Genomic DNA, 15,515 nt, shown 5'->3' on the forward strand with positions numbered 1-15,515 from the left:
TTACTGAAATTTTAATTACTAATCAGTGATCTCACAGTCTATTCTTTCATATTTCTAACCACAGATATCTTTTTTCTTTGAGCTAGTTTTTATACCTTCTTTAAATCAATTTACTTATTACTGAAATTTTAATGAAGAGAAAATTTTGTATAATGGGGAAAAGTAGTGTGTACCATATTTCTTCTATTTTGTCTTTTTAAATTTTTCTAAGAGACACAGTCTTGCTCTGTCACCTAGCCTGGAGTACAGTGGTGCAGTCATAGCCCACAGCAACCTCAAACTCCTGGGCTCTAGCAACCTTCCACCTCAGCCTCCCTAGTAGCTAGGACTACACGCATGTACCGCTACACCTGGATAATTTTAATTTTTTTTAGAGATGGGATGTCCGTACATTGCCCAGGCTCCTGCCCTCAAGTGATCCTCCCGCCTTGGCCTCCCAAAGTGCTGGGATAGACGTGAGCCACCGTGCCTGGCCCTGTATTTCTTTTGAGTATTTTTATTACAGGCAAAAGGAAGAGTCTGTCATTTCAGAAATGACTGAAGTAGAGACTTAACACAATAACAAGATTAGAGACCTATAGATAAACTATTTAATTTTTTCTATTATAGTTAACATATTATCCTAAAACTAAGTAGCGGCAATTTATAGAAAGTTTATTCAATCTTCTGTCAAATTTTGCTTTGAGACATGTTTCTCGTTATGTTGATGTTTCACAGAACCTGATGATTTGGAAACAGAAATTCTACAAGAGCCAAGTGGAACAAACAGAAATGAGAGCTTGCCATGTACTATTACTGATGTGTGGATTAGTGAAGAAAAAGAAACAAAGGAAATAGAGTACGTTGTGTCTTTTTCTTACATTTCTAAACCCAGGTCCCTTTTGTAATACTTTTTAAAAAATAATACTGTTTTTTGTTCTAGTAGAGTAAAAAAAAATACTGTAATAACCTAATATTGCAATATGATATCCTAATGCTGTAAAACCTGTAAAAATAATTTAATGTTTAATAGATAGTCACATGGCTCAGAAATTAACAAGTATAGAAAGTCTATGAAGATACACAGTGCAAAGTCTTGCCTACCTCTGTCCCCACCCAGACACTCCCATTCTCTTGAGATATTTTTAATGTATGCGTAAGCAAAAATAAATATGTAGTCTTCCTCTTTTTTAAATACAATTATTAATATAACATACACAGTTTTTTTCCACTTTATTTTTAGTCGATAATAAATCTGGGAGATTTTTTCATATTATTACATAAAGGGCTTCTTTTTTTCTTATTTTATGGCTTAGTATTACATTATATGAGTATACCACAACTCAGTAAGTTTTCTACTTGATATTACAAATGTTGGTACAATCAATTACATTTTACACAAGCTGGTTTTTGCATGCATATATCTGCAATAAGTATAAATATAATTGCTGGAACAATTGCATTGTTACAAGTCTATTTATAACTTGGGACTGTTTTTTTTTTAATTTGGTTGTTAATCGTTATAAATTACTAAGAATTCTTTAAATGTTAGAGATATTTGCCCTGGTTATTATGTGAACTACAACTATTTATTTACCTGTTGTGTTTTTATTTTTTTTGTTTTGCCATGCTAAAGTTTATTTTTGTTTATTTTTTTTGCTGTTGTCATGTTTACCTGAATTTTAATAATTAGTCAGAAAATCGTTGTTTTTTCTAAGGTTACCAAAGAATTTTTCAATCTTCTAGTACATTTATGTAAATGCATTTTACACTTAAATCTTTGATTTTTTTTTTTTTTTTACATTTAAATCTTTAGAATTTATCCTGGTGTATGGTGTATAGATTCATTTGAGTCCATTTTTGTACTTTTTTCCTCTATTTCATTGGTCAGTCTACAGTGAAATAGTACATACTCTTAACTAATAAATTGTAAAATATATTTTAAGATTATTTAAGGCTAAAATCACTTTCATTGTTCTTCTTTTTGGTTTCCCTGACTATTCTTGCTCGTTTACTTTTTAATGGAAATTTAGAATTTATTAAATGTGGCCCCCTCTTCCCCCTCCCAAAATCAATCTGCATTTTATTGGAAATCAATATGTTGTAGTCTTCCTGTCAAGAAGAACATGATAAGCCTTTCTTTTTGATCACGTTTTGGAGTTTTGTAGTTTCCTTCATCTAGGTTTTATAGTTTTATTGGTAAGCTTATTCCTAGATATGCAGTTGACCCTTGAACAACATGAGTTTGAACTGTGCAAGTCCACTGTACACAAATATATTTTCAATAAATATATCAGAAAATTTTTTGGACATTTGTGACCATTTGAAAAAAAACTTGCAAATGAACTGCAGAGCCTAGAAATATCAAAAAATTAAGAAAAATGTATGTCATGAATGCATGACATATATGTAGATACTAGTCTACTTTATCATTTACTACCATAAAATATACACAAATCTATTATAAAAAGTTAAAACTTATCAAAACTTAGGCACACAAACACAGACTATACATAGTACCATTCACAGTTGGGAGAAATGTAAACAAATGTGAAGATGCAGTATTAAATAACAGCTGCATAAAACTAACTGTAGTATATACCATTACAGTAATAATTTCATAGCCACCTCTTGCTATTGTAGTGAGCTCAAGTGTTGCAAGTATCTGCCTCAAACGCTGTGTGAGGTTAATCATCTTCATGTGAGCATTTTGTTTCTCCAGTAAATTGTGTATAGCAGTAAAAAAATGATCTCTCACAGTTTTTGAGTATTTTTCATCATGTTTAGTGCAATACCGTGAACCTTGAGTAGCACTGTGCGACCCATACAAAGCACCACTGGTGATGCTGTAAGTGCTCCCAAGTAGAGACAAGCCATGACTTTACAAGAAAAAGCTGAATTGCTTGATATGTGCCCACAGATTGAGGGCAGCTGCCGTTGCCTGCCATTTTAAGATTCTATGAATCTAGCATAAAGATCATTGTAAAAAAAAAAAAAAAGGAAAGAAAAGGAAATTCCTGAAGCTGTGATTGTAGCTACACCAGTATGCTGGAAATCTTGAACTTTTTGCGAAATACCTTTTTTCTTTTTCTTTTTGTTTCTGCCTGCCAGCCTGCAAAATACCTTTTTATCTCGTATTGAAAATGCACCTTTCATATGCGTGCAGGATTGCTATAAGAAAGGCTTACCTATATATCTAATATGATCTGAGAAAAAGCAAAGTCATTATGAGACAACTTACAGCAAAAGGAAGGTGAAGGATTTAAAGCTGGAGAATTTAATGCCTACGAATAATGGTTTGATAATTTTAGGAAAAAGATTTGGCTTTAAAAGTGTCAAGATAACAGGAGAAGCAGCTTCTCCCGATCAAGAGGCAGCAGACCGGTTCCAAGATACCATTAAGAAAACTGAGGAGCAAGAATATCTGCCTGAATAGGTTTTTAATGCAGACAAAAAATACCCTGTTCTGGGGAGAAGGGGACTACCACAAAGGACATTTATTAGTGAGGAAGAGGAGCAAGCACCAAATTTGAGGCAGGAAGGGACAGGCTAACTCTGTTGTGCAAGTGCCCCTGGGTGTATGATCAGGACTGCCCTTGCCTATGAGGCTGCTGACGCCCAAGCCGGAAGGGAAAAGATAAACACCGGCTGTTAGTCTTTTGGTTGTACCACAAGAAGGCCTGGACAAAGAGGAAACTTCTTCTGGATTAGTTCCATCAATGCTTTGTTGCTGAAGTCAGGAAGTACCTTGCCAGTAAGGGACTGCCTTTTAAAGTTCTTTCGATACTGAGCAGTGCCGGCGGCCACCCAGAATGCTATGAGTTTGACACCAACAGTGTCGAAGTGGTCTTCTTGCCCCCAGACACATCTCTACTTCAGCCTCTAGATCAGGGGTCATAAGGGGTCATGACACACGGTACTCTGTGGAAAGGATGGTCAGCACTATGGAGGAGAGCCCTGATAGAACATCATGAAAGTCTGGAAAGATTACACCATTAAAGGTGCCTTCGTTAAAGAGCTATGAAAGCCATCAAGCCCAAAACAGTAAATTTCTGCTGGGGAAAACTGTGTCCAGATATTGCACATGACGTCACAGGATTTACAATAAAGCCAGTAGAGAAAATTATGAAAGAAATTGTGGATATGGCAAAAAAAAAAAAGGATTGGGGGAATGAAGGGTTTCTAGTTATGGATCTTGGAGAAATTAAGAGCTAACAGACACCACCCCAGAGGAGGAAACTGAAGACAACCTGCTGGAGATGGGTGCTTCCAAACCAGTGCCAGACGATGAGGAGGAAGTCTTGGAAGCCGCAGTGCTAGAAAACAAACTGACATTTGACAGTCTGGCAGAGGGGCTCTGATTTTTCAAGACTGGTTTTGACATCTCTTATAACATGGACCCTTCTATGATAACAGACACTGAAACTAAAGTGGTGGAAGAAGGATTGGTCCTGTAGAGAAACATTTTTAGAGAAATGAAGAAACAAACAGTCAGAAATTACTATGTATTTCCACAAAGTTACACTGAGTGTGCCTGCCTCTCCTGCCCCCACTTCCACCTCCTCCACCTCTTCTTCCACCCTGGAACAGCAAGACCAAGCCTCCTCTTCCTTAGCACACTCAGCGTGAAGACCTTTGTGGTGATCCACTTCTACTTAATGAAGAGTGGGATAGGAAATGAAGGGAAAATAAATATATTTTCTCTTCCTTATGATTTTCTTAATAACATCTGCTTTTTTCTCTAGCATACTTTATGTTAAAAATACAGTATACAATACATATAAAAATGTATTAACCATTTATATTATCAGTACGGCTTCTGTTCACCAGTAGGCTATTAGTAGTTAAGTTTTGGGGAGTCACATTATATGCAGATTTTCAACTGCGAAGGTACTGGGTTCCCCTATTCCCCATGTTGTTGGAGGATTAATTGTATTATCTTTTTTGGTTTCCATTACAAATGGTGCCTGTTCTTCTGTGAGATCTTGTGATTAGAGGGCTGTGTATGTCTTTGATTTTGTACCCCATGACCTTATTGATGTCTGTTACTGTTCATGGTAGACTTTCAGTTGATTCTTATTTTTCTGTCATACAATCATATCATATGAAAATAGTTATTGCTGGGCCGGGCGCGGTGGCTCACGCCTGTAATCCTAGCTCTGGGAGGCCGAGGCGGGTGGATCGCTCGAGGTCAGGAGTTCGAGACCAGCCTGAGCAAGAGTGAGACCCCGTCTCTACTAAAAATAGAAAGAAATTATCTGGCCAACTAAAAATATATATACAAAAAAATTAGCCGGGCATGGTGGCTCATGCCTGTAGTCCCAGCTACTCGGGAGGCTGAGGCAGTAGGATCGCTTAAGCCCAGGAGTCTGAGGTTGCTGTGAGCTAGGCTGATGCCACGGCACTCACTCTAGCCGGGGCAACAAAGTGAGACTCTGTCTCAAAAAAAAAAAAAAAAAAAAGAAAATAGTTATTGCTTTATGTCTTTCCAGCTTTTTTAGCACTAGTTTCTTTCTAATTGCAGTGGTTAGCACCTTTTATGTAATGTTCAATGTTGGCAGTAGGGGGCATCTTTGTCTTGTTCTTGACTTCAATGAAAACGATTCTGTTATGAACCCACATAAAGTATGACTCTGCTTTTTAGCTGAGATAGCTATCTATTCATATTTTCCTGCTCATTTTTAGAAAAAAGTCAAGAATAAATTTTGTCAAATGACTCTTCAGCATCTATGGAACTGTTCATATAAATATTTTCCCTTACCTATTAGTATAATGATATTAGTATAGACTACCTAATATTGAACCATTGTATATACCTTAAGTAAATTCTCCTTGGTCATGAAGTATTACTATTACTTCAATGTATTTCTTCTTGCTATCACTTTATTTATGATTTTTGTATTAATACTTGTGAGAGTCATCTGTAGTTCTTTTCATTATTAGGGAAATTGCTGTGGATTTGGTATTCTTGTTATACTTCCTTCCCAAAAAGTAATTCAAAGTTCTTCCTTTGTGATGCTCTATATCAGAGGTTGGCAAATGTTTCCTGTAAATGGCCAGATAGCAGATACTTTAGACATTTCAAATCACATGATCTCTACTTGAACCACTCTGCCATTGACTGCAGAAGCCACCGTGGGTGGTGCACAAACACATGAGTGGCTGCTGCAGTCCGACTCCATGGACAAAACAGCAGAGGGGCTGCAGGCCCACAGGCTATAGTTTGTCAGCCCTTGCACTAGAGCTGTTTAAACACTATTGGCATTATCTGCTCTTTAAAGCTTAATAGAGTATCTCTATGAAAAGGTCTGGGCCTGTGCTTTGGTGTGGGGAGGGGGGTTGCTCCTTGGTAGACTTTTTGTTTCTTCACAGAAAACAAATTTTCTGTTGATAATTCTAATTCTTCTGAAATCAATTTTATTGAATAACATTTTCCTTGAAAATAAACAATTTTATTCAAGCTTTAAATTTGCCCAAAATTGAGCAAAATAATGTTTTTAATTTCCTGCATTTGTTATTTCCCTTTAAGAAAAATTTTTTATTACATTTTCTCCCTTTTTTTTTTTTTTAATACTTTTGGATATGAGTTCTTGCTGTGTTGCTCAGGCTGGTCTTGAACTTCTGGCCTGAAGGCGATCCTCCCACTTGGGCCTCCCAAAGTAGTTGGTAATTATAGGTATGAGCCAACATACCCACCCTATTTTTTTTTTTTTTTTGTTTTTTGACTAGACTAGCTAGTGATTTGTCTGTTTTATTTTTCAAAGAATTAATTCTGGATTTCCTTATTAGTTTTAGTGTTTTTATTTCCTAACTCATTAATTTGTTCCTTGTGTTTTTCTTCAATTTATTTAGCTCTTATTTTTCTACTTTATATGTAGTATGCTTAATTTGTTTTTGTTGTCGTTTTGTTTGTTTGTTTGTTTTGAGATGGGGTCTCACTCTGTCACCTGGGCTAATGTGCAGTGGCTTCATCATAGCTCACAGCAACCTCAAACTTCTGGGTTCAAGTGATCCTCCTACCTCAGCCTCCCAAGTAGCGGGGACTACAGGTGTGCACCACCACACCTGGCTTATTTGTTTTAATTTTTTATTATTTATACTTTTAAGTCTCACATTTTTCTTTGCTGCTTTAGCTATATTGCATAGATTCACACATGTATTAATTTTTCTTACTTTCTAATGATGATCTCTGATTTCAGTTTCAATTTCCTTTTTTATACAATACTTGTTTACAGGAAGAAAGGCTTTTTCTTTTCTGATTTTACTGTAAAATTGTATTTTTATCACATTATCATCAGGGAATGTTTCTGTTAATATACTATTTTTCTATTTTTTGTTGTTTTTAAGTTTTTCTTTGTACTTTAACAATGCTCAATTTTTGAAACTATTCTATGGGTACATGGAAAGAAGTTATGTTCAATATTTTCAGTTGACAGAGTTTATTTACTATGTGTCAGTTATCTATCAGGTTTTTTATTTTTCTGTATGCTTAATAATTCGAGTCTGTTTCCAATTTTTCTCCTTACTTTTCAAGTTATTTGTATCTAATGAATATTAATCCTGAGTTATTTGGTACATACATATTTATTCACATGTGTACTATCTTTGTGACAAATTACCCTTTATGGCATTATAAATTACCATGATTTTAGCCTTGCTTAACATTTTTTGACTAAATTTCATCTTAACTTTTTGTTTGTATTTGCCCAGTATGCATTAGCCTATCCTTCTGTTTTTGGCTTTCTGAATTACTTTCTTTTAGTTGTGTTTCTGATGTGTTTTGTGATTTAATCTAAAGTGTTTATATTTAAATAACTAGTTCATTTACCTTTATTGATATATGTGGTTGAATTTAGTTGTCATTTTAATTTTATTTTTGTATTTTTAGTCTTTTGCTGTATTGATTTTGTTGTTTGTTTTGCTTTGCTTTTTCTTAACTAATAGATTTTTTTGTGAACAGTTTTAGGTTTACAAAAAGTTGAAAAAAATTATGGAGTTCTGGCCAGGTGTAGTGGCTCACGTCTATAATCCCAGCACTTTGGCAGACCAAGGAGAGAGGATTGCCTGAGGCCAGGAGCTTAAGAGCAGCCTTGGCAATGTAGTGAGACCCCATCTCTACAAAAAAAAAAGATTAGCTGGGTGTGGGGACACAGGCCTGTAGTCCCAGCTACTCAGGAGGCTGAGGCGGGAGGATCATTTGAGCCCAGGAGTTTGAGGCTGCAATGAGCTATGATTGTGCCACTGCACACTAGCCTGGGCAACATAGCAACACCCTGTCTCGAAAAAAAAAAAATTATAGAGTTCTCATATACCTCTCTTTCCCTACCCCCACCAGTTTCCTCTATTTTTAGCATTTAACATTAGTGTAGTATATTTCTATAGTTGGTGAACCAATATAATACATTATTGTTAATAACTTAAAGTTCATAGTTTATATCAAGATTCACTTTTTGTGTTGTATATTCTATGCATTTTGACAAATGTATAATGACATGGACCCACCATTACAGTATCTGTTATTCCGTATGGTACTGTACAATCCCTGTTTTTCACCTACTCATCCTATCTTCTCTCTCTCCTCTGCAAGTCTTGGTAACCACCCTTCTTTTTATTGTCTCCATAGTTTTGCCTTTTCCAGAATGTCATCTAGTTGGAATCAAATAGTCTTTTCAGATTGGCCTCTTCACTTAGCAATATGCATTTAAAATTCCTCCATGTCTTTTCATCGCTTGATAGCTCACTTACTTCTTTTTACCACTGTGTAGTATTCTATTGTAGTGGTTCTAAAACATTAGTGTGCATTAGAATCACTTTGGGATTTTCCACACTAATTGCTCGGCCTTATCCCTCAAAGTTTCTGATTCATAGGTCTAGAGTGGGCCTGAGAATTTGCATTTCTAATAAGTTTTGTTGTATTGTTTTTGTCTGGGGACCACACTTTGAGAACCACTGTTTTTAAAAACATGATGAGGCTGGTTACTGTGCATGATTAGTGTTTGGTGATGGTTTGAACAGGGTGAAAAATACTATGTGCTTATGAGAAAAAGTATACATAAAAGTTAGGAAAATACTTGGAAAAGGGACTACAGGATGCTAGTGATCTTGTATTCCATTTTCTGTATTTTAGAGTGCTTTTATTTCTGGTAAACTTTTTTTTTAACCTATCTTTTTTTTTTTTTTTAATCCCTATCTTCCAACCCATCTGTGCCAGGTTGGAAGATAGGATCACCAGTCAGCAAAATGAAGTTTCTGAAGATGGAATCTTGAGGAATGTGGACCAACTTAATGAAGTTCATATAGGTGAGCATCATTGCATTGGTCTAATTATTTTGGGAAAGATTGTTAACACCAACCTGTTTTATTTGAGTAACATGTATTCATAAATAGAGAGCATTCCTTATCAGTCATCATAATCATTTTAATAATGTCATAGGCATAGAGCGCTGGACTCTGTTAATAAGCCTGGATTGTGTGGCCACATGGCAGTAAACTTCTTTGTCAGTTATTTTATTGAATATTCAAAATGAAAAGAACTGCATGCCAAAACTAAGCCAGTGCACTAAGGACTTTAATTAGGTTGTCTTCTTTTTTAAAAAGTATTAGTTAAAATATAAGAAATGTAATTTTTTTGTATCTAACTTATAGGAACAAAGATAAATTAGAACTAAATATGTTATCTAAACAGTATATTTTTCACATTTCCTTAGATTTGTGTCTATATTTTAGAACTTTCAGTATAATGGAAGTATATAACAGTTAAATCAAGTTTCTGAAAATAAAATATTGTATCTTGTTAAAGATTATTTATAAGGTGATATATTCACATCTTTTGATATTTTGATTTTGTTTTCCTGCTAGACGTGGGGTTTTTTGCTAGAATTTATGTTAAATACTCTGCCTTATCAATATCATTTAGAACTTTGTTTCAACACTGTATGCACTTATCTCACTATCTCTCCTTTATACCACAGAACCTGGAATAGATGATTCTCAGCACTCTACATGTGATGTAGAGAAATGTAAACAGCCAGAACCATTTTTCCATAAAGTGGTTCATTCTGAACACTTGAACCTAATCTCTCAAGTTCAGTCAATTCAGTGTTCATCAGAAGAATCCTTTCCACTTCGATCTCGCTCTGATTCACCACCAAGAAATAAAAGCAAGAATTCCTTACTGATTGGACTTTCAACTGGTATGTTTGATGCAAACAATCCAAAGGCAAGTATGGTCCTCAAATTGAAAATGTTATCCATTTAATAACAGTTATTATTGATTGTTTTTCTTTGATGAACTATAATGTTGAGTTCTAATCTCTTAAAAGCACAAATACATACAAGCACATCAAGACAAATAAAAATAAAAACCTCTATCTTTTTTTCTGAGATACTGAAAAGAAATTGCCATTGAGAGTCCAACTAGGATAAAGACTATTTCATTGGTTTCCTGTTCAGGATTCTTTGTATAGGGCCTACTTTTATTTGAGAAAAAATCCCTCCCGCAGGCCCTTTCTGCCCCACCGACTTCTGTGTGTAGCGTGAGGCTGAGCTTCGGCAGTGCAGCGTGTCGTAAATGGGCAGAAGTGCTGTGCTGCCTGATTTGTCTGATATTCATATGCACTTTCAGACTTCCTTCTCACTTGCTATTGTTAAATATATGTAACCATCTCATAAAATATAGAAAATTATCTCTAGAAAACTTTTAACTACGGGTAAAAATAAGAAATCACATATCATTTTGTTATGTTACTTTTCATATATATAATTTTTGCATGTATATAACATTTTACCAAAATAGGATATTATGTATACTCTTTTTATAATCTGCTTTTAGAATAACTTTCCAGCTCTACCATGGTCTACAGGTTTGATATGGTACTGACCAACTCTCTATTTCATCTTAAAACCTCTCTCTCTAGCTCAGGCTAACTCTTTTCCTTTTTGTCCCTTGGTCTACCAAGCCCCTTACTGCAATAGGGACTTTGCGCTTGCTGTTACCTTGGCTTGGAATGAACTTCCCTTTGCTCTTTTCACTGTAACTTGTTCTTGTTGTTCAAGTCTCTCCTCTCGGCCAGGCCTGGGCTCCGTTTCCATCCCCAGTAATTGCCATCCTAAGTAATTACCTTACTTATTTACCTTATTTACATTTATAGCTGCTATTTCAAAGTGTAACTACCTTGTTTACTCACTTGTTTATTGTCTCTCTCAGCACATGACCCCCTTCAGGTCAAGAACCTTACTGTTTACCACTATATACATTCCTATGTATAGCCCAGGACCTAGAATATAGTGGGTGCTCAATAAATATTTGTTGAATAAATAGTGAATAAATGAGAATTAAATATATTCCTAATTAAAAGAGTAAGAAATCAGACTGCTAAGTTCATATTCTGGCTCAAGACTTTCAGTTGTGTGATTTAAGTGCCTCACTTTTGATATGTAAGGTAGTTATAATAACAATCCCTTGCTCATAGAGTTATTGAAAGAATGAAGTAATAAAATATAAGTGAAGCCCTTAGAGCATGCTTGGCGCCGAGTGAGTGCTCAGTAAGTGTTAAATATCGTCATGGCCCCATCAGTTACAGGACATGCTGCTTCAGTGGCTGCAAGAGACTGATAGAGCAGTCTTTAGCTTTTCAGCTTCGCTTACTGCAGTGATTTTATTTAAAGTATGTTTTTGAATGTGCTTAATCTATGAATATCTGATAAGATGAAAAATTGGTTTCTAAAAGGCATTATTGTGAAATAATAAGAATATTAGAACTAAAATGTTTTACCTCCATAAGTTTATTTGAGACACAAATGATTTGTCTTAAATAAGATGTATATTAGTATACCTTTCTGCCCTCAACTTGGTTTGTTGCTAGTATAAGAAATTCTCTAGGAAACTTATTGTATTTACCTTGAGAATGTTGTTGCAAATGTCATCTACCACATTTGTCTCTTTCAAGTTTTTAAGGTGGCATAAGTGATCCTTAGCATTAATTCAGCCAATATTTATTGAGCTCGCTATATGCTAGGTGCTATTCATAGGTTTGCAGTAAGGATAAGGTGTTCATAGCCTTGAGAGGGAACAAATAAGTGAAAAACACTTGTAATGCATCGTGAGAATGCCTGTACTGGAGAAATGAATATGGATAGTAGGACCATTAAAGAAGAAACGCTTAAGTCCGTCTTAGAACAAAGAAAGGTTTCTAAAGGAGAAATTTGCCTGGTGGATGGGACATGAGAACATTAACGCAAAAGAAATTGGTATGGAACTTGAGACAGCACCCTGTGTTTGAGGAATTGCAACTAGTTCTGTATAACTAAAGTGTGAAAGAGGTAGGATTCGAGTTTTTCTTGTTCACAAGCTATAGTTTTCAGATTTGTGGGACTCTTTCCCCCCTTCCCAGAAAAGTCTCGTTTTCTTTTTCCAAATAAAAGATGAAAATGTCTTGAGGAGATGAGAGTTGGACAGTTCTTCTTGCCCAAGGCCTCCCTTGTCCTCCCACACCCCCCTTTGCCCTACACTTACAGGCGGCTCGTCAGGCACATCTTCATAGAGTTCCGGAACACAACGCCGGGTCATGATGCTAAGGAGTTCTTTTAATGTACTTTAAATTGCTGTTTTTGCAGAAACTAAAATGTAATGATGGTAAACTGAATTACATGTTTAAGCAGCCATACAGGTGGTAATTGGTGGCTGAGCGGGTCACGTAAGACCAGCCGTCAGAGAGATGCTTTGATTGCCACCATCCGTCAGGGGAGCTGTGAGTGATGACGGGGGGTAGGCAGGGGGACCAGAAGCCTGCTCTTCCTTTGGTGCTACTTATTTACTTATACGCTGCTTTAAACCCGAAGGATTAAAGATCATATCCAAATATGGAAATTGTACTAGGGAATGTGCATTACAAATCAGCAAGCCTTTAGCAACTGTTATATGTACTTGTTAATGTTGAGTATAAGATTTATCTCTATGGTAGTCAAAATGAAAAGAGAATTATAAACTATGTAATATTTCTCAGAGGGGAGAAAATATAAGTTGTTCAGGGGAATAAGAGCTTTTCTTGACTCATCTCTCTGTAGAGATTTCTCTTCTGGACTTTTATATAAGGGCCAGTGAATTCTGTAATAGATGATAACTTTAATGCCATTTCTACTATAAATACGGCAGATTTTATAAGGTAGTTATAATAAAATGACCTGGTGAAAATGAGGGTATAAGACTTAAATGGAGATTACTGAAGGTAAATTTGTAAAAAGCCAAAATAAAATAGTTTAAAGTTGTGGTTTTCTCATTATTTTGTTTATGTAATAATGAGAACAAGATTCTAAGTTATCAAGTGAATAAGCTGCTTGTCTTTGAAGTAGTCACATTTTGCAGTATGGCTTTGAATAATGATTACTAGTGGCCGGTACTGCAGAGGCATGCCACACAGTGCTTTGTGTTGTTGGTTGATAAAAGGTCTGTATCACTTAGAAATCAGGTGAGGATAGGATAAGATTGGTAGCCTGTGATGGAAAATGACTATCACGAAGACTCTTGTCTGGCTAGGTGGCCAGCCACTTTTGTTGAAGGTAGATTACAGAGTAATATCTAGTCAAAACTAGAGCTTCTTCATGAAAGCTTTTTTGTTCATTCAGCACTGATTAGTGACCAATTTGTTTTGAACCATAGAGCTTTGATTCTAGAACTTTAATGTGGGCATCATCTAGAGTGTCTAAAATGCAGATTCCTACACCCCACATCTAAGGGCATCTGTTTTAATATATCTGGTGCAGAGTTCAGCAATATGCATTTTGGCACACGCCATAAGTAATTCTGCTGCCAGTGGTCCACAGTCCGCACTTGAGAAACATGGCCACAGGGCACAAGTGACCTCACTGGGGACCAGAAAGTGTTTAAAGTGTTATATGCCACCCTCCTTGACTATTAAAAATATTAATAATGTTCCCAAGAAATGTCTAATTCTGAGTGCTATGCCTTTCTGAATAACTGGTGTTATGAACACTTTGTCAAATACGCTCATAAATATTAAATAAGCTAATTTTTCTGTATAGGGTTATTGGATAGCAACCAATTAAATTTTGGAAAGAGGCTACTAATAGGATTTTTTACTTTACTTTGTGACAGTAATTAAAGAGAAGTACTGAATTTCAATGATGTCCATGCCCAGTCAGTGAAAACAGGACATTGTCAGAGTGATACAGAGCATGCTGGGCTTCCTGTTGTTCCTGGGGGATGTAGGACTCGAACTCATTAAAATGGAAGCAGAGTAGATCGAGGTCAGAAAACAGCCTTGCACTGTTCATACGTATTTTACCTCTTGGGAAGCAGCTCCCACCTACTTTGGTTTTGCAAAGATATCTACTAAAAATGTACTAATTATTAGTATAACTAGCTGGCTAATAGTATGAATAGTATGCTAGATACTGCTCTACATAGAATTAATTCTTACAGTGACCCTGTGGGATAAATACTGTTATCCCTGTTTTATAGATGAGGATATTAAGATGCAGAGCGGTGAAGCAGCCTCCCCAAGGTCACATAGTTGGGTCAGTATCAATTTTGAGGGACATATTAGTAACATGAAATGAGTATTAGACTGATCCAGTTTCTTCACACAAAGACTGATTAAAGTTTATTAAAAATTGTGCTTTCTTACCATTTATCACATATTTCTCCATAAATTAACAAAGTGAAAACTTGCCTGGGAAACCTTGGAATTTGTTATAGAGGAACATGGTATAAAATTTAGATATAATGTTGTAAAATTAATAACTGTAGTTTGAAGGAATTGCTTTTTTTTTGAGTAAACTAAAGTAATACCACCCCCCTGTGGTGTTAATTAGGGTGAACAGTTTGGCAAAGTTTACAGCCCACAGATCAGAGCAGTCTTTGAAAACGTGGCCCTGCCTCATATGTTTACTCAGTGAGCTCCCTTTAAGAGACTTTCAGTCTCGATCAGTCAATATCTCTCTCCCAGACCCGTCTTCCTACCCCTCAGTCTCATTCCAGCAGAAATCAGTGATTCGTGAAATTTAGATGATGCCTTTATCCTTCCTGTTGCTACAGCTGTTCTCCGGTCTTGTGATAACCTCTCTAGGTTCAGAATTGCCAGAGTCAGGATATTTTTCTACCCTAAAAGTATCATCAGGCAAGAACGGGGTGTATTTTCAATCACTGTTGTGCCCGAGTTGTCTAACGCATGGTAGTGCCCAATAAACATTTGCCGAATCACCTGCAGGTGTCATGCATTCGTCAGCTAGACACTCTCTGTACATATATTGCTTTATACCTCGCCAAATACACCTTTGTTCTAATAAAGGTGTAGGCAGAGAAGTCCAACGGTAGAAGTTAATCATGAAGCATTATTTAAAGTTCATTCTCTTACCACATAACTTTCCTTTTCTCTGTCCTGTTAGGGAGAATTCATCAGTGGTGAGTTTTGATTAAAAGCCTTTTATAAGGGGGCTTTTACAAGTAGTAATCAGCCTAGGGGAACTCTGTTCCATCTTCAGACGGAGCAAAGGTGTTAAACAGGTGATGAGCAGTT

General features: G+C 36.0%; 1 protein-coding gene across 9 annotated transcripts in view; it reads left to right on the forward strand.

Annotated features, from left to right (window-relative positions):
• The window catches only part of NEK1 (NIMA related kinase 1), a 137,395-nt gene that overhangs the window by 104,732 nt on the left and 17,148 nt on the right, over window positions 1–15,515 (forward strand). For 8 of the 9 annotated variants that reach the window (XM_045552523.1, XM_045552526.1, XM_045552525.1 and 5 more), the window contains 3 exons: window positions 718–838; window positions 9,191–9,279; window positions 9,951–10,198. In XM_045552523.1, coding sequence (XP_045408479.1) covers window positions 718–838; window positions 9,191–9,279; window positions 9,951–10,198 — 458 coding nt within the window. The remainder of the gene's footprint in view (window positions 1–717; window positions 839–9,190; window positions 9,280–9,950; window positions 10,199–15,515) is intronic. The other variant, XR_006735456.1, reaches the window with a different exon arrangement.

Source organism: Lemur catta, chromosome 5 (genome assembly GCF_020740605.2).
Source record: "Lemur catta isolate mLemCat1 chromosome 5, mLemCat1.pri, whole genome shotgun sequence".
In the NCBI taxonomy this organism is placed as follows: Eukaryota; Metazoa; Chordata; class Mammalia; order Primates; family Lemuridae; genus Lemur; species Lemur catta.